This window comes from Nicotiana sylvestris, chromosome 2 (genome assembly GCF_000393655.2).
Source record: "Nicotiana sylvestris chromosome 2, ASM39365v2, whole genome shotgun sequence".
NCBI classification, from domain to species: Eukaryota; Viridiplantae; Streptophyta; class Magnoliopsida; order Solanales; family Solanaceae; genus Nicotiana; species Nicotiana sylvestris.
The window spans coordinates 28,669,561-28,694,877 of record NC_091058.1 but is presented as its reverse complement, the minus strand read 5'-3'; the positions used below and the strand labels follow the sequence as shown (position 1 = coordinate 28,694,877).

Sequence of the window (25,317 nt, the reverse complement as noted above, 5' to 3'; positions counted from 1 at the left end):
ACTTCAAATATTTTAGCTATTTGAGTAATTTTAGCTTCATTTCAACATTGAATCTTCAAGTTTAATTTAGAAATTAATTAATATGAGTTTTTCTTCATCTAATTCTTTGTTTTCTTCTCTAATTATGAGTAGCTAGACCCATAAGCTAGGGTTGTGGCTCAACCCTAGTGTGGGTAATTGATGGGTCTTGTGTTTTGATGCTTGATTGTCTATGGGTGTTTGATATTTGGACTAATTTCATGTTTAATTGCTGAATTAGTGGTTGCAAACACTAGTTTGTGTTTAGTTGACTTTGACTCTTCTTGAGAAAGAAAGCCTAAGTCTCTGAAATTGGTCCAACAAGGAATTGGAGCGTCTCACGATATTGATAGCCCCAATTAAAGGGTTAAATCTAGAGATAGTAATACCCGACCTGAACCTTGATTGCTTGTACAAATTTGCATACCTAATTGGTCTTGAGAAAGTCAATTTGGGCAAAATCACTCGAACTATCGAGAGGTGTAAAGTGAGTAGAGTCGTGCAATGGTTATATCATACTCCTCAAATGTGACAATAATACCTTAGACTCAAGTACCCATCAATTGACCACCTAAGCGAAAGTCACTACCCTAGTGCCTTACTCCCATTTGAACAACTCGCGCTAGTTTAACCTTAGCTTATTTTAGTTTAATTGAGCATTGTAGATTTATAAAATTACAAGTAAATCCAAACCCAAAATGTATAGAAGTGAAATTAAAAGCAAATACACAACTCCGCTTTAGATAGACACCCGATTCCAATATCTAGCTCTCTGTGGAAATCAATCCCGACCTTAATCGGGTAAAAACTGCTTCGACCTCTCTCGCTACTCAATAGTAGTGCAGGGTTGGCCTTAATTACCTTTTTGGCCCCGTTGCCGGGGAGCTAACGATTTTGTCTATCTATCTAAATAGTTTTGTGTATTGTTCTTCTTTCCTTCTTTGTTACTAATTTGTATGTGTCACAACTTCAGGTACCAAATGGCAGCAAACAATGCCAATGACCCTCTTAGAAATGTGATTGCAGGGGAGGAGGTAGATGGCGTCGGACATGATGAGGTGGCTCTTGTACCTCAAGGACAACATAGAGGCCGCCAGGCCAATGCTAATGTAAATGGCAATATTCCAGACCCTCCTCCGCCACCTCCAAGAGTGGCTCCTAGAGTGCTTCCGAACCAAGGCTATGCAAGTGCTATTGTCCCACCCCGAATTCGGGCGGGTAATTTTCAAATAACCAATGTGATGCTGACTTTGCTAGAGCAGCGTGGGTATTGCACGGGCGTTGCAAATCAAAATGCTTACAAATATCTCAAGGGGTTCGTGGATATATGTTGGGGGAGCAAGCAAACAATTGTGTCTGATGATGCACTTCGATTGAGACTCTTCCCATTTTCACTTAGGGGGAAAGCACTTGATTGGCTTGAGCGACTTCCCAACCATTCCATCACTACTTGGGGTGAGTTGGCGGATAAGTTCATTGCGAAATTCTTCTCACCGGGGCATATGGTTGCATTGAGAGATGAAATCTTAGCGTTCAAGCAAGAGCCTACGGAACCTTTGCATGAGATTTGAGAGCATTATAGAACAATGGTGAAGGAATGCCCCAACAATGATATGGCCAAGGCGATGATCCAACAGACTTTCTACTGGGGTATTAACACCACAGACCAATGCATAGTGAACCAACTTGCTGGGGGCAACTTCATGAAGCTGTTTTATGATGAGGCTTGTGACACTCTTGACGAGATGACTGGCACTTCTTCCGATTGGCAAAGTAGAGCCAATGTGACCCAAGGTGACCCCACGGTTACTCATTTGCACAAAGAGTTACATGATCATGGATAGGCTATTGTTGAGTTGACAACTACAATGAACCAACTAGCGAAGGCATAGGTGCAACAAGTTCAAAATCCTCGCCAAGTGAATGTTATAGAGGGTGTCATTATGCTTGTTAACAAAAGAAGACAAAGAGGGCAACAAAACCAAGGTAATTCAGAGCAATTTGACAATGATTGTAGTGGATTCCAAAATGATGGTTATGATGAACAAAATGTTTAGAAGTGCAATTAAGAGCAAATACACAACTCCATTTTAGATAGACACCCGACTCTAATATCTAGCTCTCTATGGAAATCAATCCCGACCTTAATCGGGTAAAAGCTGCTTCGACCTCTCTCGCTACTCAATAGTAGTGCAGGGTTGGCCTCAATCATCTGCCCGAGAGGGTCGTGCCCAGTCAGTACCGGCGAGGGACTCCTCTCGCGATATGGTTGTAAGGGGGAGATACCTTCTTTACCAATCCATCACCTCGTGGATGAGTCCTCTAATGGGGATAAGTCTTCGTTGAGAAAGAAGAAGAGGATAGAGCTCGGGAAGAGCGTGGTCATTGATACCAGTAAGAGTAGGATGGGTGAATCGGAGACATCACCGGTACCCACATTTATGGCCGACGCCATCTTGGCAGGGAGGTCTTCCCAAATAGAAGGGGTTTATCAAGGAGGGGGTCTGCGCGCTCCACCGAGGGCGACACATCATCTACTGTCGGCAGGGGTTTGTGCGCCCAGGGCGACGGATTGAGCACAGACTTCGACCTAGGGGATGTTTGTGAGTTTTTGGAGCGTCACACTCACGTAGAAGTCAGAATGGAGGGTTCTGATCAACACATAGGCGTTCTTGGGGACTACGACTTACTGTCGGACTGTGATCAAGTGGCATCTATTTTTGTTCCTTTGTGTGCTGCCCCTGAGAGCGAGGCACTTAGAGAGATGAGTAATGTGGAGTTGTCTTAGAGCATTTTTGGCATGGCTCTATGGGTAAATGTCTTTCTTTTTATTTCGTCATTGGATCCGTATTACTATTTTTGGCCCATTTGTTTTAACTTTTACTTCTCGTGCTAGACCCTTATAATGGAGATCGAGCGTGAGCGTCGAGATAGGAGGAGGACGACCATCTATGGAAAGATGTCTTCTAAGTACCAAGAATATCGCACCAAGCATCGTGCGATGGTCGACATCTACAATCAGGATCGCGACTTCCAACTGCTCCACGAAGGGCTCAAGTAGAGTGATGATCAACTGACACGTAAAGTCGAGGAGTTGAAGGAACAAGATAAGAACCTTATGAAGGCCGTTGCCCGTAGTAGTGAACTTGAGGCAGCCTTCAGAGCCAGGGAAGATGAGCTTGAGCTAAGTAAGGGAGTAGTGGCCGAAAATGCCGACCTTCAAGCAAAGGTAGCCAGTTTGACTGTCGAACTGGATATGAAGACAACTGAGGTCGATGATAATAAGGGTGACTTGAGTGTGAATGCTGATAGATTGGCCCACGCTGAGAGGGAGAGGGCGTCTGGCATTTCTGAGGTGGCGGTTTCAGAAGACGCTCTCCGTGTTTGTAGGTTAGAGCGGACTAAGGAGATGGAGACGTCTACGCTTAAGACATCGGAACTTGAGGGGCACATTCAAGGGTTGGAGGTGGAACTGTCCGTACTGAACATGCAAGTGGATTCTTTGAAAGCGGAGGACGTACGATGACAATCGCAACCTTCTACATCTTATGCTCCAGCTGATCCTGTCGTACCTCGAAATTTATATGAGTTGTAGGTTTACGTCGAGGTTCAGCTCGATTTGTACAAGGCTCTTTATATTGATGGGAGGACATCTGAAATGGAGCTTCAGGATGTACGCGCCAAGGCTCGTGCGGCTCGTGAGGCCCGAGGGTACGATCCTCTCATGCCTGATGGAGATGATATTAATTCTGATGATGTGAACAGACTTGCCTCCGACTCTTGGAACGAAGACGTGTATGCCACCGAAAATGATGTGTAGTATTTGTTTTGTGCTTACTTTTTGCTTCGCGATTTTTGTAAGGGTGTCTTTGAGCCCTTTGTAAAGACAAATATTTGTAGTATATTTGTTGTAAATAAAGATCGTTTTGGTCGTGCATCTCTAAGTCATTTCCTTTCTTTGGTTTGTTTGACGATGACTTCTGCCGCAGTCACGTCGCTCCAAAGCTTTGTTGAAATGCTAAACTTATTGTATTGAGTTTAGTTGAACTATTTTCGTTAGCAACGACCTTAGCTGTATGGACATTACTTTCGAGATGGTGCCAAAATAATGTCCCGTCATGGTTTGTATGAAGCCGAACTGTTTTCTCTGACGATGGCCTTGACCATTGAGATATTACTTTTGAGCTGGTGTCGAAGTAATATTCCATCGTGGTTCGAGTGATATCGAACTCATTATTTGTTGATGGCCTTAGCCATTGGGATGTTACTTTCGAGTTGGGGCCAAAGTATTATCCCGTCGTAGTTCGAATGGTGTCGAACTCACTCTTTTATCGATGGCCTTAGCCATTGGGATATTACCTTCGAGCTGGTGCTGAAGTAGTATCCCGTCATAGTTCGAATGATATTGAACTCACTCTTTTGTCGATAGCCTTAGCCATTGGGATGTTACCTTCAAGCTGGTGCCGAAGTAGTATCCCGTCGTGGTTCGAATGATATTGAACTCACTCTTTGTTGATGGCCTTAGCCATTGGGATGTTACCTTCGAGCTGGTGCTGAAGTAGTATCCCGTCGTGGTTCGAATGATATCGAACTCACTCTTTTGTCGATGGCCTTAGCCATTAGGATGTTACTTTCGAGCTGGTGTCGAAGTAATATTCCGTCGTGGTTTGAGTGATATCAAACTCAATTTTTGTTGATGGCCTTAGCCATTGGGATGTTACTTTCGAGCTGGTGCCGAAGTAGTATCCCCCCGTAGTTCGAATGAAGTCGAACTCACTCTTTTGGCGATGGCCTTAGCTATTGGGATGTTACATTCGAGCTGGTGCCGAAGTAGTATCCTGTCATGGTTCGAATGATATCGAACTCACTCTTTTGTCAATGGCCTTAGCCATTGGGATGTTACCTTCGAGCTGGTGCTGAAGTAGTATCCCATCGTGGTTCGAATGATATCGAACTCACTCTTTTGTCGATGGCCTTAACCATTGGAATGTTACCTTCGAGCTGGTACCAAAGTAGTATCCTGTCGCGGTTCGAATGATATCGAACTCACTCTTTTGCCGATGGCCTTAGCCATTGGGATGTTACCTTCGAGCTGGTGCCGAAGTACTATCCCATCGTGAGGGTGACATTCTATTTTATTTGTTGGTGTGTTATAGATGTCAGTTCTATTCATGCATTAGAAACGAATGTTGATTTTGTGTTCATAAGGGAGTGATTTTATTCATATGTCGGAGATACATGTCAACTTTGCTCGTACAATGGCGGTACATGTCGATTTTGTACATATAATGGAGATTTTTTATATCTAGTCCCTTCATTGCTCGGCCTAGAGATGTAATCAGTAGGTGGGGCGATGAACAATGCCTCAAACCTCGAGACGTCCCACTCCTCTCCTCATTAAAAACCTTCACGAGAAAACTCGTTTGGGACAAAACCCGGGCGAGGGAAAAAGAGTACGACTTGGGCGGCGTCTCTTTTCAGAAGTAGAAGTGCTTGAGGTGGGCGATATTCCAGTTATTTTGTAGTAGTTTTCCTTCCATTGTTTCTAGTTGGAATGCTCCTTTGCTTGTTGTTGCTGTGATTTTATATGGCCCATCCCAGTTTGTTCCCAATTTCCCTTCATTCGGGTCTTTCGCTGCTTGCATTTTGGCTTTTAGTACGTAGTCCCCGGCTCTGAGTGGTCGTACTTTGGCTTTCTTTTTATAATACCTTTCTGCTTGTTGCTTTTGGGCCACCATTCTTATGTGTGCCATATCCCTTCGTTCTTCGACCTCATCTAGGTCTTGTAATCTTCTTTCGTCGTTGTTTGGTCCACTCTCGTTGGAGTACCTCAGACTAGGTTCCCCGACCTCAACAGGTATGACTGCGTCAGTGCCGTAGACCAGAGAATACGGTGTCTCACCCATGTTGGTTTTCGGCATTGTGCGGTAAGCTCATAACACCTCTGGTAGCAATCCCGACCATAGCCCTTTGGCGTCCTCAAGCTTTTTCTTTAATATGTTCAATATTGTTTTATTGAAGGATTCCGCTTGACCATTGACAGCAGGATGATATGGCGTGGAGAGTATCCGCTTGATGTGCCATTTCTTGAAGAATTAAGTCGTCTTTTTCCTAGTGAACTGGGGTTCGTTGTCGCAACTGATTTCTTTGGGGATGCCGAAGTAGCATATGATGTTTTTTCGGATGAACGCGATGACTTCTTGTTCGCATACTTGAGCGAACATACCTGCCTCCACCTATTTGGAAAATAGTCAGTTAAAACCAAAAGGAAACGTATCTTACCTCACCCTGCTGGGAAGGGCCCGACGATGTCCATCCCCCATTTTATAAACGGTCATGGAGAGGTGGCAGAATGTATGAGTTCTTCCACTTGGTGTATCATAGGGGCATATTTCTGGCATTGCTCGTATTTCTTGACGTACTCCGCAACCTCTTTTTTCATAGTGGGCCAGTACTATCCTGCACGAATAAGACACCTGATGAGGGCCCGGTTGCATGTATGGGCGCCGCAGTGGCCTTTGTGTACCTCTGCGAGCATATGCCTTGTCTGATTTGGTCCAAGGCATTTGGATAAGAGGTCGCCGAACGTCCTTTTGTAAAGGTCGTGGTTTATGAGGCTGTATCTAGCCGCTTGTATTCGGAGCTTTTTGGCTTCTTTTTTATCTTATGGGAGTATTCCTTCCTGTAGGCATGATGTGATGCAATTACGCTAGTCCCAAGTTAAATTTATAGAATGTACCTCGACTTGGTTTATTGACGAGTGGAGGAGGGTGACCACATTCTCCTTGGTGATGTTTTTAGTTGCTGCTGCCAGCTTGCCGAGACCGTCTGCTTCAATGTTTTGTGCTTGGGGTATTTGGTCGATTCGACATTCATCAAATTCTGGCAGCAGCTTGTGGATTTCGGTCTGGTATCTCCTCAACCTCTGCTCCTTAATTTGGAAAGTCCCAATAACTTGGTTTACAACAAGTTGAGAGTCACAACGGAGGATGACTCGCCAAACACCATACTTGAGGGCCAATTTCAGTCCTACAATTACGGCCTCATACTCGGCCTCATTGTTAGTCATTTCAGGGCATCGTATGGATTGGAGAATTACTTTGCCAGTTGGACTTCGAGTACGAGTCCCAGTCCCGATCCTGATGCGTTGGACGCGCCGTCGGTGTAGAGGACACAGAGGTCAGATCGTTTAGTCAAAGTGCGAAGCGCTTCTTGTTTGACTTCAGGCAGTATTTCCGCACTGAAGTCAGCGAACACTTGCAACTTTATCGCAGTTCATGGTTGATATGTTATATCATGCTTGCTCAATTCTATGGCCATTTGGCCAACCTTCCCGATAATTCAGGTTTGTGCAATATACTCCTGAGAGGAGAGGTTGTCACCACCTTTATGGGGTAGCATTGGAAATACGGTCAAAACTATCGTGAAGCTATGACTAATGCTAGAGCCAGTTTCTCGAGGTGGGGGTACCTCGTTTCAGCGTCAATTAAGGTTTTGCTGATATAGTAAATTAGAGATTGCGTACCTTTGTCTTCTCGAACTAAAACTACACTTACCGCAACTTCGGATACAGCCAGGTAGACTAGGAGACATTCTCTTGGATCTGCCTTGGCGAGTAAGGGTGGTGAAGACAAGTATGCCTTCAATTTCCTTAGGGCGTTACACATTCTGAATTCCATTGAAGTCTGTTGTCTTTCCTTAATACATTAAAGAATTTATGGCATATATCCGATGACCGTGAGATGAACCTCGACAAGGCGGCTATCCGTCTCATCAGTTTTTGTACCTACTTTTTGCTGGTCAACATTTCGGGTATTCCTTCGATGGCCTTAATCTGTTCTGGGTTGACCTCGATGCCTCTTTGGGATACCAGGAAACCGAGGAAGTTACCTGAGCTTACATCGAAGGCGCATTTTTCGGGGTTCAGCTTCATGTCATACCGTCTTAATATATCAAAGGCTTCCTTCAGATGATCGATATGATCTTTTTTCCTTTTCGATTTAACCAGCATGTCGTCGATGTAGACTTCTATTGTTTTACCGAGTTGGTTTTTGAACATTTTGGTGACTAATATCTGATACATCGTCCTTGCATTCTTTAATCCGAACGGCATAACCTTATAGCAGTACGTTCTTTGGTGAGTGATGAAAGTGGTTTTCTCCTGGTCTTCTTCTTCCATGAGGATCTGGTTGTCTCCCGAGTAGGCATCCAAGAAGCTCAGTAACTCGTGTCTTGCCGTTGTGTCGATGAGCTGGTCGATGTGTGGCAGTGGAAAAGAACCTTTTGGACATGCTTTATTTAGGTCTGTGAAGTCTACACACATCCGCCACTTTCCATTTTTCTTTTTCACCATGACCACACTGGTGACCCACTAAGGGTACTTTGACTCTCGGACGGAGCCGTTTGCAAGCAGCTTATCGACTTCTTCGCTCATGGATTCGTTGATCGTGGCATTGAACTTCCTTCTTATTTGTCGTACTGGCATGTATAGGGGGTCGACATCCAGCTTGTGTGTGGCGATATCTTTTGGGATACGTGACATATCTGCATGGGAGAAGGCAAACAGATTGGCATGGTCAATCAAGAACCTATGAAATTTATGTGGTTCCGAGAGGTTATGTCCGATATAGGCCTTTTTTGTGTTGTCGTTTCTGTCTAGTAGGACGGGGTCAAGATTTTCTATCATTGATTCAGACGCTTCCACGATGTCGGGGTCCTTGATAGTGTCTATCCGCTCAAGTCTGGCTTCCAACATCACTGGTTGTTATGCTTTAGCATTTCCCCCTTTGAGTTGTTAGGTATGGACATAATCTTGGGCGATGCGGTAGCACTCCTGTGGGTTGCGTTGCTCGCCTCAGTGCTGAATACTTCCCATGGGGTAGGAAACTTGATAGAGACTGGAGGGGACCGCTCGCATGGCGTGTATCCACGGGCGCCCTATGATGGCGTTGTAGGTTGTTTCTTGGTTCATGACGTGAAACGTCGTCTCTAGAGTGACTCCTCTGGCCAGGATGTGTAGCACTATCTCTCTAGAAGTTCGTTCAACTGCATTATTGAAACCGGTCAGCACTATGCAGCGCGGTATTATCTTATCTTTTAGTCTCATCTGTATGAGGACTCGAGGGTGGATAATACATGTGCCGCTCCCGTCATCTACCATAATTCTTTTTACATCAGTATATGCAATACGTAAAGTGATAACAATGACATCATAGTGAGGGAAAGACAAACCGTTGGCATCTGACTTATCGAAGATGATACTGTTTTCGAGGTTATCACACCGTTCATGGGTGATTGATCGTTTGAGCTTATGTGTGGTGGTGAACTTGACATGATTGATTCCTGTGCCATCGCCTCTATCGATGATCATCTGTATAGTGTGAGCGAGAGAAGGTGGTTTTGGAGGTCCCTGGGGCTGTTCGCGTCCGCAGGCAAAGTTAACCCATCCTCGATTGCTCAGTAACTCTTTCAGGCGTCCCTGGCTTAGCATTCACACTATATCCTATCATAGTCCTATGCAATCTTCGGTTTTGTGACCCCTTTATTGGTGAAATTCGCAGAAAGCACTTGACTTCCGAGTGCTGGGGTCTGGCCTCATCTTTTGCGGCCATTGCACCTTTGGACCGAGTTTCTCCAGATCATACACTATTTCTGAAGGAGAAGCACAAAAATATTGAGTAGATAGGAGCGGAGGCATACCTTTCTCGTGTCAATATGGTGCTGTATGTCGAGGAGAAGCATCCGCGTGTCGTGGTGGAGGCGGAGCAGACGTCCTAACGTAAGGTTGATGCCTTTCTCGGCCGAGGTGAGGCCCCAATTGATCTGTTTGACCGTCGTTGCGACGATATTTCCTTACTTCAGTTTGAAGGGTCGTTAACCGTTAGGTCGGGCCGTTGAGGTCATCCTCGCCAGCTCGTACTTCGGCGTAGTAAGCGTTATGGATTTCTTCCCAAGTAGTTGGAGGGTATTTCATGAGCTTGCTTAGCAATTTTCTGGTCGCTCTCGACCCGTTCCTGTTTAGTCCGTTCTAGAAGGCTACTACTTCCATTCCTTCTGACACATTTGGCAAGCTCATTCTCACCATATTGAACCGAGCTAAGAAGTCTCTAAGTCCCTCGCCGTGCATTTGTCTTACGACAAATATATCATTTACTCTGGTTTCTACTTTTTTGGCTCCTGTATGGACGGTGATAAATTTGTCTACCATTTCCTCGAATGTTGCTATCGAGCGCACCGACAATTGAGAGTACCATGTCAAGGCTCCCCCTGTTAGGGTTTCTCCGAACTTTTTTAATAGCACCGATGGTACCTGCTCTTTTGAAAGAACGTTACCTTTTATGGCTGTAACGTAGTGGATGATATGATCCTCTAGATCAGCAGTACCATCATATATCTTTAAGTAGGGAGGCATTTTGAATATTTTAGGAATGGCGTATGGGGCCGCTTCTTCGCTGTATGGCTGCTCAATGAATCGACCAACATCGCGTTTTGGAAACAACTTTGGGGCACCTAGTATTTTGTCAACCCTCTCTTGGTGTTCCTTCATTTGATCACGGAGTGCCTTATTCTCATTTTCCATCTCCTTCATTTTCTTTAAAACAGCTGCAAGCGTATCATTACCTGCGTCATTAGCAACATGAATGTTACCTGTATGGGGGGCATCTTCCTCATCAATGTTTATCGTGACATCTGCATGTGTAACATTCTTGTTATCCCTTTGGGCGGGTTTGTCAAGTATGGCATTCAGAGTACTCGTTAGCCATTCTTCCAGCAGTCTTCACACTACTGGTGGTGCCTTTCCTGTTGCAGATGTGGAGGCTTCCTTCTCGCGTGAAGCAGTTACGCTTTCGTGCGGGGGAGGTGAAATGTCTCCCCTAGGTGTGATGTCTGGCGTTTCATTTTTGTTATCTTCCCTGCTATCATTGTTGATGGTGTTCAGGAGGTTGGTTGTGACGCCTACTATTAATTTTTGTTTTGCATCTCCTTTCCCTGCCATTGTTAGTTTGTACAAAGCTAGGAGGAGGTGATTATCCCTTTCAAGAGTCTCATGAGGCTAAAATCTTAGATAAAGAAATTCCCACAGACGGCGCCAAATTGTTTGACCAAAAGATCTTGAAACCCTTTTGATTAAATCAATTAAAGAAGTTGAAGGGGTAAATCTCAGCCAAGTATAATAAGATCTAGCTTGAAAGATGCAAAGAGTGAACAATATGAACAATGTTTCTTTATATCTCAGAACCGAACGATAAAGTATGAATATGACAACTTTGAATGTAGAAAGATTTTGCAATGGATGTTCTTAGCTTAAAGTAAAAATCGTATATAGTTCTCAGAATTGTGATAAGTCAAGAATCACCCTTTTTTATAGAGTGTTTGGTCCCCTTTTATAGGAGACAATCCCTCATTTTTACCCTAAAAGAAAAAAAGGTACAACACAAGGAATATTCGAAAGGCATATTCCCATTGTTTTCTATCATGCTAACACGACCACAGACGTCGTGCATTTTCCAACCACTGTTAGTTGTCGTCCATCATAACGATTCTTAAGATGCGGCGTTGTATGGACCTTGCTCTTTGTTACACTTGGTATCGGTCGTAATCGTCCAAATTTTGACCTATACATTCTATCGCCATACTTTGTGTTTTATATAAATTTGCAAATTCTACTTGAAATATTAAGGTCAGTTGATTTTGTGGCAGTTTACAAACTTGTTTTTAGTTTTATGATCCTGTGTTTTTTTATATGTTAGATTTACTTTTACACGTAAACTTTTATACACAAGAAGGCAGAATAGCCTAAATGGCACTTATACTTGTGCCACTTTATCATCCTGGTCCCTGTATTCAATGAAGTTTCATCCAGACACATGAACTCAATCAAAACATGCATTTTAAACCCCTTCGGCATTACATGTTGGTCACTCGCCTGACGTGGAAAATATATCATGTCCATATCAGATAAATCAATGCCACATCATCCACTTAATACACCTAAGGGAAAAAGTAATTGGGAAAATCAAGAAAAACCCCTCTTTTTTCTGGAATATAAAGTTAACACAAGTGCATCTGAAGAAGCGATTGAAGATAAAAGTTCAGAGCTTGAAGAAACCCTTAAGAAGAAAGCTAGGTTCATTGTTGCTGCATTGGCTAAAACGTTGAAGAGATTGAAGGTAAGTGAGTTGCATTTTGGGGATCTCAATAAACCAAGCAGCCCCAAAATCAATTGCTGGCCAATCATCGTTTTCTCTATTCCTAGGCCTAACGCCATTAACACCACCCTTCAACTTCCCTTTTTCACTCCTTATTTAACCACTTCTCTTTAGAACGAAGATGAAAATTCACATACTGTAGAGCCTTTCCGGAATAATTTCCTTGCAGCAAGAAGCTGGGAGAGGTGTTATATGGATACAATCGAGCGTTACTAAACCCTAAGAATTAATGTCGTGTATATATGAATGTAGTATCTCAGAACACCTTAGCAATTTCCACTTGCGATTTGACAATTTGTTCAATCTAGCGCCTCTATCCTTAAACATATGATTTTGCAGGTAATAAGTGTACTCTTCTTCTTCTTCTTCTTCTTCTTCTTCTTCTTCTTCTTCAGCAATTGGTTATTTGCGTCCTATTTTCTTGCTTTGTTTTCAATTATATACCTATTGCTTAGACCTGCTAATTACACAAAACGCTTTCTAGTTGGTGGTTCTTCTTTTCATAAGGTCGGGGAGAAACAGGATTACGATAGGAAAGAGGGGGAGATGAATACGGGGAGAAACGGGGTGAAATAAGGCCGAAGGATTGGGAAACGGGTAGAGATACTTGGGTTGGAAAATTAATTTACTCTTTTTCTTTTTTATGGTTATTCTTTATTCCTTTTAATATTTTTAAATCAAAATAAATATATGCACTCTCCTTTTTAGAGCGTGTAACTGGGGGTGGGCATAAAATCCGAAAATTCGAATTCCGAACCGGACCAAATTAATTCGGTATTTCGGTTTCGGTTTTTTTCGGTATTTCGGTCCAATTTGGTATTGCAATTTAGGTATTTCGGTATTTCGGTACGGTCTTCGGTATTAAAATTATGAAATTTCGGTATACCGAAATACCAAAAATCCGATTTTTAAAAGATATTTTCTTAATTATTACTGCCCAGCCCATCGCCCGCCCCAGCCCCAAATGCCCAAGCCCAAGCCTAAACTCTAAAGGTCATTTGTCCAATTCAGATACAAAAGAGAAAGTGAGAAACCCTGATCTGCTTCTTCTTTCAGATCAGATCTAATTCAAATGGACGCTCTCGATTCTGTGTTCGATCCTCTTAGAGATTTCGCCAAAGACAGTGTTAGGCTCGTCAAAAGATGTCACAAGCCTGATCGTAAAGAATTTACCAAGGTTGCTACTCGTACAACGATCGGTTTTGTTGTGATGGGATTTGTTGGATTTTTACCAAGGTTGCTAATCGTAAAGAATTTACCAAGGTTCCGAGCTCCGACTCCTCACTCCTCAGTCCTCACTCCTCACAAATTCCGGGCAAACGAAGATGTTGCTGTTGCAAACTTGCGATAGTTTCAATTTTCAAAGGTATGTTTCTACTTTCTAGCGATGGAAATGAATTTGATGAAGATTTATAGCGATGTTCTTTAGCAAAGATTAATTTTATATTCGAAACTCATTTTTTTGGATCAAGTGTTTGATTAGGTATAAAGTAGGTTGACATATGAAAATCCTATTAGGTATAGCAGTAGAACAGGGAATGAAGATAGTAGTTTAGTGAAATTTCTTTAGCAGTAAGCGTTGGGCGTTGGCAGTTGTGTATTGATATTGATTGAAGTAACTGATATAGGAAAATGATTAATTTATGTAGCCCGTTGCACAAACTGTAGTAATTGTATCTTACTAGAGCTAACTGGATAGAAACTGTACTAATTTCTGCTGCTGCTGCTCTCTATTCTTTAGCAATGGACATAGTACTCTAATTAATTTTGGATAGATCATATTAACTGGATAGAAACTGTACTAAGATGATTACAAAAAGATTTTGTTTTCTCTTTCTATTTTGTTAAAATCTTCTTTAGACTTGGTGGAATCTTCAACTTTATTCAGACTGATATATGACTATATGTTAATCGGCGGGCTAATGGACTTAATACTGTGTTACTGCCCATCAACGGCCAAACATAAATCCTTCCTCAAGTTGAGTAAATTTTCCTGTGAATTGAGAAAACAAACATGGAGAACAAAGAAGAAGATGTAAGATTAGGAGCAAACAAATATTCAGAGAGGCAAGCGATTGGGACGGCAGCACAGAGTGACAAGGATTATACAGAGCCACCACCAGCGCCACTATTTGAGGCAGGAGAATTGACGTCTTGGTCATTCTATCGTGCTGGAATTGCTGAGTTCATGGCCACTTTCCTCTTCCTTTACATCACTATCTTAACAGTGATGGGTGTTTCAAAGTCTAAGTCCAAATGCTCCACTGTTGGTATTCAAGGCATTGCTTGGGCTTTTGTGGGCATGATCTTTGCCCTTGTCTACTGTACTGCTGGCATTTCTGGAGAACACATAAATCCAACAGTGACCTTTGGGCTGTTCTTGGCAAGGAAACTGTCGTTGACAAGGGCAGTGTTCTACATGGTGATGCAGTGTCTTGGTGCTAGGGATTCACATGTCCCTCTTTTGGTACCATTGCCTATTGGATTTGCTGTGTTCCTGGTACACTTGGCCACAATTCCAATCACTGGTTTCTCTGCTGCTGCATCTTAGTTCATGCTTGCAGATGCTGTTAAGATGGTTTGGCTGTGTACTGTGTTAAGTGTTAAGTTGTGTAATGTGTTGTGTAGTTGTGTACAGATTCAATTGTGTATTGTGTTAAGTGTTAAGTTGTGTAATGTGCAGTTTTTGCTTGTAAAGAAGTTGTTGTCTTGTTCAGCTTTTGCTTTTCACTTATTCAATTGTGCATGTGCCATCAGATTCAGATCAGCCATGTGCAGTTGTGCACTATTATATATCGGAAAACAGTGCACCGAAATATTGATTATTCATTGATTGTTAAGCCGAAACCGTACCGAACCAAAATAAGAAATATCGAACCGTACTGAAATATTTTGGTATGGTATTTGGTATACACAATTGATAAACCGAATACCGAAATACCGAACCGAAATTCTTAAATACCGAACGCCCACCCCTACATGTAACCACTCATTTTTCTGACTCAGCAAAATGAATGACACCTAAGCTCAGTCAACGATCAGAGGGGTTTAAAATACATGTTTTGACTAAGTTAAGGTGTCTGGATGAAACTTCATCGAATGCAGAAACCGAGATGACAAAGTGACACAAATATAGGTGACATTTAGCCTATCTGCCTACACAAGAAATCTAAAAATATTAACTTTTTAATTTTAAAATTGTAAAGAAGCATAATATAAGAATAATACGAAATATTATAAGATTAAAATTTCAAGTAACACTAAAATAGCTTATAATTTCCATTTTGGGGCGTGTCGGCACGGGTAACATGATGTTAATCCCATGTGCTGGATAATGAGGTGTTACTGTAAATCTATAGAGTCCGTTGTCGCTTTTCGGACATATTCATTTTACAAGTGGCGTTGCGCAACATACGCGTAATCAGAATAATTATGGCATCTCTTTTAACCTTTGTTGCCACGACACGTTTATAGGATGCTCCCTCAATATTCAAAATAAAAATAATAGGCCCCCCTCGATTCCCAAGGCATTAAACGAAGCTCAAAACTAGAAAACTCCATCGCCAACAGCCTTTGAACGTTCTTCCTTTGTTCAAACTAGTCCAAATCCAAATTTGACCCTCTTTCACTTTCTCCACTTCATTAATAATCCTTCCATTTTCCCTCTCCCTTCTTCACCAAACCCCTTTGTAAAAACATGCCAGACAAAAGACCGTCCCTGTTGTTGCTAATATTGTTTGTTGTTCCTCTGTTTTTCCCGGCTGTTAATTCTATCGGTGTTAATTATGGCACACTAGGGAACAACCTTCCTCCGCCAGCTCAAGTTGCTCAGTTTCTCAAAGACAAGACCGTCATAGACCGTATCAAAATCTTCGACATCAACCCCGACATCCTTCGAGCTTTCGCCAACACAGGAATCTCAGTTACCGTCACTGTTCCAAACGGAGAGATCCCCAACCTCTTGGACATCAGTTATGCTCGCCGATATATCGACGCCAACATCAAACCCTTTTACCCACAAACCAAGATTGATGTTATTCTTGTGGGAAATGAAGTCCTCCACTGGGACGGACCAGATATCCAGATGAAGCTGGTTCCTGCCATGAAAACCTTTTACCAAGCTCTTGGTCAGTCCGGGTTAAAGGATATCAAGGTCTCCTCTCCTCATTCTCTGGGTATCCTTTTAAGATCCAACCCACCTAGCGCCGCGAGGTTTAGGCCTGGTTGGGATGTGGGTATTCTGGCCCCTATGCTCCAATTCTTGCGCGAGACAAAAGGACCTTTTATGGTAAACCCTTACCCATACTTTGGGTACAACCCAAAACAGGAGGACTTCCTTTTATTCAGGAAAAACAAAGGTGTCTACGACAGGTTTTCTAAGAAATGGTACACAAACTCGTTCGACATGTTGTTAGATGCGGTGTATATGTCGATGGTAAGGCTTAAATACCCAGATGTAGAGATTGTAGCGGCGGAGACAGGATGGCCATCTCAGGGTGAGTCATTTGAGCCTCAATGTACGGTGGAAAATGCGGCTTCTTACAATGGTGGGCTGTTGAGGAAGTACAACTCTGGGACAGGGACGCCATTGATGCCGCACAGGAAGATTGAGACATACATATTCGGATTGTTCAACGAGAACACTAAACCCGGTTCAATTGCTGAGAGGAATTTCGGATTGTTTCGCCCGGATTTCACCCCGGTTTACAATATTGGAGTCTTGAAAGGAGAGCAGGTAACTTGAACTTTCTTCATTAATTACCACTTACATTTTATCATCACTTCAAAATTTGTATTGCTGGTAATTAAGAAGTTGGCCGTTTCGCGTTAAATTATTGTGTGTTCGACGAATGTTCTTGCATATATATAGTGTTTGTTGATTATAGGCTTAAGTTGAATTTCTTTTCTTTTTCATATTCTTCTGGCTGCTTAATGTCCAATTTGGACACCATTCTGACATCCAGCTAAAACAAGGGAACCTCTTTTAAACCACGCCACGCACCTTCTTGTTTAGCCATTCATGCTAAGTAATTGCGGTCCATATGTTTTATTTTGGTAATCAAGAAAAAGTTCAATTTGTTTTTACAAAATTATTCTTATTTAGATATTCCTAAAAAGTTTTTTTACTCCACACATTAAATATTTAGTTAAAGATAGTTTAGTCATACTATATATTTTTGTATAGAATTTAGTATTTTCTAAGCAAATTAGTTGAACGGAGGGAGTAATTATTAATTAATTCTTTTTGTTAAGTATAAATAAACTGATACCTCATTAACTGATCATTTAATGTTTTTGGGAGACCAACTTTACGACACTTACTAATTCGAAGGTATGAGGGCATTTAAGTCATTTTAAGAGGATGTGAAAATTGAATTGAGGAGTTTAATAGGAATTTGACTTGTCCAGCTATAATTATGACAAGCTTTTGTAATTTGTTTCACGTATTTCCTGTTACATGGAAGGTGTTTCCTATTCTTTTCTCTTTGCGCCCCATTGTTTTTTGTTGGGACGTAGCTTCAAAAATCTTTGAACTGCTAGTAGCTTTTTCAGTTGATCACAGCTGGTTGTATTGCATTTTCCCACTCAAGATGGAATATGTTGTCCATGTGAGGGACACTTGGCTTCATGTGAATAAAATCACCTATTCCGGTTGGTGTACTTTGTCTGTCGAATAGGGCAACCGACAATTAATTGATTCAAAATTGACGGTGTTAACGCAAATACTTTTTTTACTACTCCATTAGTTTAACACAAATACTTTTATAGACGAACACTTTAGAATATGGACCTCAAAATTATTTTGGTGTAGTGCGTAGCTAGATTTGTATTGTTAGCTCATTGTTTGTTTTGCTATCCTCGAACTAAATCTTGATATTTAACCAAAAAAATTAACCAGATACGTTGCAAGCTGGAACTTCATAAACTTGACACCAGTCCCACCACATACAATAATAAGTTTTTACATTGGATTCCCCTTCCATTAAAAAGATAGTAGTAACGGTACTATCGTTTCTCAGTACACAAAAAAGGGTAGCGTGCTGGAAAGTTCTAGCGGTTACGACCTAATGAACATGTGCTGTCGAATTCTTTATGCCCATTTCTGAGATGTCTTTTTAGAAAATGAAAAAGAAAAAGATTTGAGCATCATTTTTTTGTATCTTTAAATGGATCCAATGGTTGGTCGGATAATATTAGGATCACCGTTATTTGACCTATTTTAACCCATACAAATTTTGGGTGAATTTAGTAATATTCCCTCTGTTCCAATTTATGTGAACTTGTTTGACTGAGCACGGAGTTTAAGAAAAAATGAGGACTTTTGGAATTTGTGGTCCTAAACATGTCAGAAAGGGGTCCAAAGTATTTGTGTGATTATAAAAGCTTCTCATTAAGGGTAGAATTAAAATTTTAAGCTTAATTGTTTCCAAATTTAGAAAGGGACCAAAAAAAAATAAGTTTACATAAACTGAAACGGAGGGAGTAATTGGTTTATTGACTTGGTATATCCAAGTTAGAACCAATACATTCATTTGTCACCTCTAATCATTTACATAATCTTCATTTAGTTATTTATTTGTTTGTTTTGACGAACTACTTTTATACCATCTTTGTGATTTTGATACCCACAGGCTCAACCAACACCAGCATTGCCCGCGCCAAGAAATGGTAGTGGCAACAAAGGGCAACCAACATCACCAGTAAGACCAGCAGAGAGCAAAAAATTCTGCATGCCGAAAGCCGACGCTACGGATGCACAATTACAATCCAACATAAACTATGTGTGCAGCCAAGGAGTGGATTGCACCCCAATTCAAGCTGGAGGTCCCTGCTTTAATCCCAACACTATTAGGTCTCACGCTGCCTTTGCCATGAACTCATACTACCAAAGGGAGGGCCGCAACGCATTCAACTGCGACTTTGCCGGTACTGGTGTCGTCGCCTCTACTGATCCAAGTAAGTCACATTCCGAGTTGAAATTGTTCCTTTGTACAACTAATGAATAATTGTTTTTACCATATAGTTTTCACTATACTAATATTCTAATGACGCCTTCCATGTGTTTTGTATTTTTTGTAGGTTATGGCACATGCAAATTCCAATCCTGAATGTACGTGTGCATCTGAAAAAGATTTTTCAACTGCTCCTACATTTGAAGGATTAGTTTTAACATATAATCTTTATGTTTATGTACTGTGGTTTACTCAAATTAATCTAATTGTATTGGTGTATAAATGTGTTCCTATGCTAGTGTAATGCATACTTGTATCATTTATTTAATTTGCCCGCTTAATTTCCCGTATTCTCCCTCGTCATTTTCTCTGTTTTTAACATGAAGAAAGATCTAGATTTGGTGACAACGTACTGGTCAAAAGGATCCAAGGAAGGAGGTCAATCTTTGAACTTGTGAAATTAATTTTTTAAGGCCTAAATTACGGTTTGCCCCTTTTTAAATATTTAATTTTTTTTTATTTAGCTAGAGTTAATTTTGTCGACGTAAGTATAGATAGGTAAAATTGTACTAAATTTAAATCCATAAGAAAATTGGATTTTATCTTAAATTCAGTTTATTAATCCAAATAAGTAATAAGAATAAATATAATTGGGCTGATTATTTAAATTCAATTAAATTGCTTTAAATAAAAGAAAATTTTAATACATGGGGCTAGCTCATTTAATTGGGTGAAAATAGCAAGGGCTAGTCAGTTTTCGGACTGACAATCGAAAAATAGTTAGCGTTTGCAAAGTTATTGAAAAATAGTAACTACCATTTTAGCTGAAACACGGAAAGTTCTAGCATAATAGGCTGGATTATGTAGTTTCTGCGCATAAACTTCCAGCATATTATGTTGGAACTACAACACATTATGAAATTCCATCACATTATGCTAGAATCTTATTTGTAAGAAATTCAAACTCAAGCATACTATGCTGAAATGTTTTAGGGTTTTTAAGGGCGATATTATTCAGATTTTATTTTTACATGAAAAAATGATCAAATTTTAATTATTTTTAAATCGTGACTATTTTTTAATTACCAGTTGTAAATCACGATATTTCTAATTTTTCCCTTTTAATTGGCGAGCTACCAAAGAGTCCAAAACTTCCACGAACTAAACTAATGGGAAAAAGTAGAAGAATATGTATAGCGATGTAATAGTCGTTAGCTAAGTCAAACAGGGCTATATTTCAAACGGTCACTCCCACTTTCCCTTCCAGTCAATGATCCCCTCTTGTCCTCCATAGAAGCCCGATATTAGAGCTTTTCTCACTCCCAAATTTCTACTTTATACATTAATTTTATATTTAAAGCTCCCCTAGACTGTTGTTGATACTGGAAGAAATTGAATTCTCTTAAGGAGGCAATGGAGGATTGGTATATTCAAGGCAGGTATAAGCTCACGAGCAGAGGAAGGTACCCAATCACTCGGAGTTACCTTGCCCTAATTGGCCAACACAACAAGCTTGAGATAGCTACATTGGTGTGGACAACTTTGGCTCAACCAAAGCACATATTCATTATGTGGCTAGTGTATGGGTCCAAATTTGACCGACCACGACCTATAACGAGTACGACAAACGATCGGGTAATTCCGAACCGGCGTCCCAAGGAAGACGACCCCAACGCGAAAGGAGAAAATGTATGACCCTTGTAGAAGTGTAAACCCATCAGGGAACATTAAGAATATTCCTTGTATGTTTTATTTCTTACAATTGGGAAGGTTTCCTCTCTAGTATATAAGGGGGACAAAAGACCTTGTAGAAGGGGCACTGGATAAAAACTTGTCAATCTTGAATGAAAAGAAACTCTACAATTCTCTTTCTTTTACCTATTATTATTCTAGAGATTATTATCTTCAGCTACGATTTACCCCTTTATCTTCGATTGATTTGTTCAAAAAGGTCTTAACATCTTTTGAGTCAAACAATTTGGCGTCGTCTGTGGGGATTTCTATAGCTGAAATCATAGTTCCCATCTAGATTCCCGAAAGGGATAATTACTTTTCTTCAAACCTCATAAAAACCAACAATGGCGGGAAAGGAAGCGAGGCTGAAGGCGGTAGCAGATGTCTCAAATAATCTCCTGAACTCCCTCAACGAAGCCGACAAAGAAGATAATGAGAATACAACACCAAGCACTACACCGGAGGGAGAGATCTCACCTCTTCCACAGGGGGATCTAACGATCTTACGCGAAAAGGGAACCTCAACATCCACGGCGGGGGAAGCCCCACCAGCAGTCAAAAGGCTACTAGAAGAATGGTTAACGAGTGCTTTGAGCAACATGCTCGAGAAACCCACTCAAGGAGATGTTAAAGACGTGCCACCTACAGAAATCGCAGCTGCCACTGATGAGCCAAACACTACACGAACAAGTAACACCCCCACTGATACTAATGTAGGTGACGATGCACTCATGGACATCTTAAATAAAATGGAAGAGATGGAAAATGAGAACAAAACACTTCGCGGCCAAATAAAGGAACATCATGAGAGGGTTGACAAATTACCGGGCGCTCTGAAGCTATTACCAAAATGCGATGTGGGCCGATTCGTCGAACAACCATACATCGAAGGGCTTCTCCTCATCCTATTCCAATGACCTTCAAGATGCCACCATACTTGAAAATATATGACGGGACCACGGACCCGGAGGATCACCTAATGATTATGTTACTGCAGTAAAGGGCAATGATTTGTCAAAAGAACAGGTACCGTCTGTGCTGTTAAAAAAGTTTGGTGAGACTTTGATAGGGGGAGCATTGACATGGTACTCCCAGCTACCAGCGCGATCGATATCGATGTTTGAAGAGATGGCGGATAAATTTTCCACCGCCCATGTAGGAGCGAAGAAGGCTGAGGCTAGGGTCAATGATATCTTCGCCGTCCGGCAAACGACGGGCGAGAGACTTTGGGATTTCCTGGCCTGATTCAACAGAGTAAGGATGAGTTTACCGAACGTATCAGAAGGGATGACAGTAGCAGCCTTTCAAAATGGGTTAAATAGGAACGGATCAAAGGCGACCAAAAAACTGCTCAGTAGACTCATGAAATACCCCTACCACATGGGAAGAAATCCACAATGCCTATTGCACCGAGGTAAGGGCAGACGAGGATGACTTGAATGGGCCGCTTCAGTGATTAACATCAGTCCAGACCGAGACAAAGAGAGATCGACGTAACGATGGGCGAAGAGATCAACCACCACGTTTCAATCGAGAAATTCATAAGCCCTATATCCGCACATCCAACCTGTCCCCTCTACGATACGCGGATGTCACGCCACGACATACGGCACTCCTTCGAAACGAAAGAGGTATGCCTCCACTACTATCTGCTCATAATTTTTGTGTTTCCCCTTCAGAAATAGTGTATGCACTGGAGAAACTGGGCACGAAGGTGCAGTGGCCGCAAAAGATGAAATCGGATCCAAGCACCCGGAGGTCGAACGTCCTCTGTGAATTCCACCAAGAAAGAGGACACAAGACCGAAGATTGCATAGGTCTGCGGCAATAAATAGTTAGGATGTTGAACCAGGGGTACCTGAAAGAACTACTAAGCGATAAAGGAAGGTCCAACTCCGCTCGAAGGCGCGACCCATCTCAAGGACCTCCAAAGCCACCATCACAAGCGTGCACCATACAAATGATCATTGAAGGCGGCGATGATACAGTAATCAACAATGTGAAGTTCACCACCACGCTCAAACTCAAATGGACAGTCGCCCACGAACAGTATGATGACCTCGAAGATAATATCATCTTCGATAAGTCAGATACCGACGGTTTGTCTTTCCCTCACTATGATGCTTTGGTTATAACTTTACGCATCGCTGACACCGATGTAAAAAGAATCATGGTAGATGACGGAAGCGGCGCGTTTATTGTTCACCCGCGAGTTTTCATGCAAATAAGGCTCGAGGATAAAATAATACCTAACAATAACGGGTTTTAATAATGCAGTAGAGCGGACATCCGGAGAAATAGTGCTACCTGTCCTAGCATGAAGGGTCACCCTGGAAACAACATTCCACGTCATAAACCAGGAAACGACCTACAACGCTATCATAGGGCGACCATGGATACACACAATGTGAGCCGTCCCTTCAAGCTTCTATCAAGTGATCAAATTTCCCACCCCATGGGGGATATTCAGCATCCGAGGCGAGCCACGTACCACCCAAGAATGCTACCGGATCGCCCAAGATTGCACACACACCAAACAGCTAAAAGGGGAAAGCGCGAAAACATAGTAGTCAGCCATGTCGGGCACCAAACCTGACATACAAGTAGAGGCCATCAAAGATCCGGACATTGTAGAAGCTTGCAAAGAAACCGTAGAAGATCTTGATCCCGTCCCATTAGATAACACCGACCGCACCAAAAAGGCTTATGTTGGACACAACCTCTCGAAGCCAGGTGAGTATCGTGAGTTTTTAACTAACAACACCGATTTGTTTGCTTTTCCCTGCTCAGATATGCCAGGAATCCCAAGGGAGATCGCCACACACAAGCTAAATGTCGATCCACTTTATCCATCGGTACGACAAATGATGAGAAAGTTCAATGCCGCAATCAATGAGGCGGTCAGCGAAGAAGTTGATAAATTACTCGCCAACGGTTCCATCAGAGAATCGAAATACCCCCAATGGGTCGCCAATATGGTCATGGTCAAAAAGAATAACGGGAAGTGGTGAATGTGTGTCGACTTCACTGATTTGAACAAAGCATGCCCGAAGGACTCTTTCCTGTTACCCCATATCGACCAACTTATCGATGCAACAGTGGGGCACGAACTACTGAGCTTCTTGGACGCGTACTCCGGTTATAACCAAATTCTAATGGCTGAAGAAGATCAAGAAAAGACCACTTTCATTACTCACCAAGGTACGTACTACTACAAGGTGATGCCGTTAGGGCTTAAGAATGCAGGGGCCACGTATCTAATGTTGGTCACCAAAATGTTCAATGAACAACTCGGTAAGACAATGGAGGTTTACATCGATGACATGCTAGTGAAGTCAGCAAAGAAAGAAGATCACATTGGTCATCTGAAGGAAGCCTTCGAAATATTAAGGCAATACAGAATGAAACTGAATCCTGAAAAGTGCGCCTTCGGCGTGACTTCTGGAAAGTTCCTCGGTTTCCCAGTGTCACAAAGGGGAATCGAGGTCAACCCAGATCAAATCAAGGCCATTGATGAAATACCGGAAATACTGACCGGGAAAAAGCAGGTGCAGAAGTTGACGGGACGAATAACCGCCCTATCAAGGTTCATTTTGCGATCCTCGGATAGATGCCATAAATTCTTCAATGTACTAAGGAAAGACCATGGGTTTCAATGGAACTATGAATGCATCGACACCCTGAGAAAGCTGAAAACGTATCTATCCTCGCCACCACTACTCGTCAAAGCAGACCCAGGTGAATGCCTACTTGTGTATCTAGCAGTTTCTGAAGTTGCAGTAAGCATTGTCTTGGTTTGTAAAAATAAAGGTATGCAATCTCCGATTTACTATGTCAGCAAAACTTTAATCGATGTCGAGACGAGGTACCCTCACCTTGAAAAACTAGCTCTAGTATTGGTCATAGCTTCACAGAAGCTTAGACTGTACTTCCAATGTTACCCTATAAAAGTGGTGACAACCTTCCCCTTAAGGGGTATCCTACATAAACCTGAACTATTTGGTAGACTAGACAAATGGTCCATAGAACTAAGCGAGCACGACATAATGTACCAACCGCAAACTGCCACCAAGTCGCAGGTGCTCGCAGACTTCATCGCTGATTTCATCACAAAAAAATTACCCGAGGTAGAACAGGAAGCACTCCGCACTTCTACACATATCGACCTCTGGGTCCTCTAAACCTATGGTGCCTCTAATGCCTCGGGATCGGGACTGGGACTCGTCCTCGAGGTCCCTACAGGTGAAGTATTTCTCCAGTCCATACGATTCCCCGAGATGACTAACAATGAGGCTGAGTATGAAGCTGTGATTGCAGGTTTGAAGTTAGCCCTCAAATATGGCGCTCGACGACTCGTCCTCTACTGTGACTCCCAACTCGTGGTGAATCAGGTCACAGGGACT

The 25,317-nt window shown here is 42.0% G+C and overlaps 3 protein-coding genes across 3 annotated transcripts; 2 read left to right on the top strand and 1 right to left on the bottom strand.

Annotated features, from left to right (window-relative positions):
- Window positions 1–5,495: 5,495 nt before the first annotated feature.
- Window positions 5,496–5,924, bottom strand: LOC138884032 (uncharacterized). Its single transcript, XM_070164773.1, has one exon. It carries the CDS (start codon window positions 5,922–5,924, stop codon window positions 5,496–5,498), a length of 429 nt encoding a protein of 142 aa, XP_070020874.1.
- An 8,265-nt stretch (window positions 5,925–14,189) lies between these two features.
- LOC104237460 (aquaporin PIP1-1-like) lies at window positions 14,190–14,778 on the top strand. Its single transcript, XM_009791615.2, has one exon. It carries the CDS (start codon window positions 14,242–14,244, stop codon window positions 14,776–14,778), a length of 537 nt encoding a protein of 178 aa, XP_009789917.1. The 5' UTR covers window positions 14,190–14,241.
- An 877-nt stretch (window positions 14,779–15,655) lies between these two features.
- LOC104237453 (glucan endo-1,3-beta-glucosidase-like) lies at window positions 15,656–19,526 on the top strand. Its single transcript, XM_009791608.2, has 3 exons — window positions 15,656–16,962; window positions 18,860–19,184; window positions 19,308–19,526. Exons 1-3 carry the CDS (start codon window positions 15,925–15,927, stop codon window positions 19,334–19,336), a joined length of 1,392 nt encoding a protein of 463 aa, XP_009789910.1. The 5' UTR covers window positions 15,656–15,924; the 3' UTR covers window positions 19,337–19,526.
- The last annotated feature ends 5,791 nt before the right edge of the window (window positions 19,527–25,317 follow it).

What these genes read in the sequence shown, in the direction of transcription:
- LOC138884032 (XM_070164773.1), bottom strand. Translation starts at nt 5,924, where the DNA reads ATGGGTGAGACACCGTATTCTCTGGTCTACGGCACTGACGCAGTCATA.
- LOC104237460 (XM_009791615.2), top strand. Translation starts at nt 14,242, where the DNA reads ATGGAGAACAAAGAAGAAGATGTAAGATTAGGAGCAAACAAATATTCA.
- LOC104237453 (XM_009791608.2), top strand. Translation starts at nt 15,925, where the DNA reads ATGCCAGACAAAAGACCGTCCCTGTTGTTGCTAATATTGTTTGTTGTT. An exon ending in GAGTCTTGAAAGGAGAGCAG is followed by an intron (nt 16,963 to 18,859) that starts GTAACTTGAACT and finishes TGATACCCACAG; the next exon opens with GCTCAACCAACACCAGCATT. An exon ending in CGTCGCCTCTACTGATCCAA is followed by an intron (nt 19,185 to 19,307) that starts GTAAGTCACATT and finishes TATTTTTTGTAG; the next exon opens with GTTATGGCACATGCAAATTC.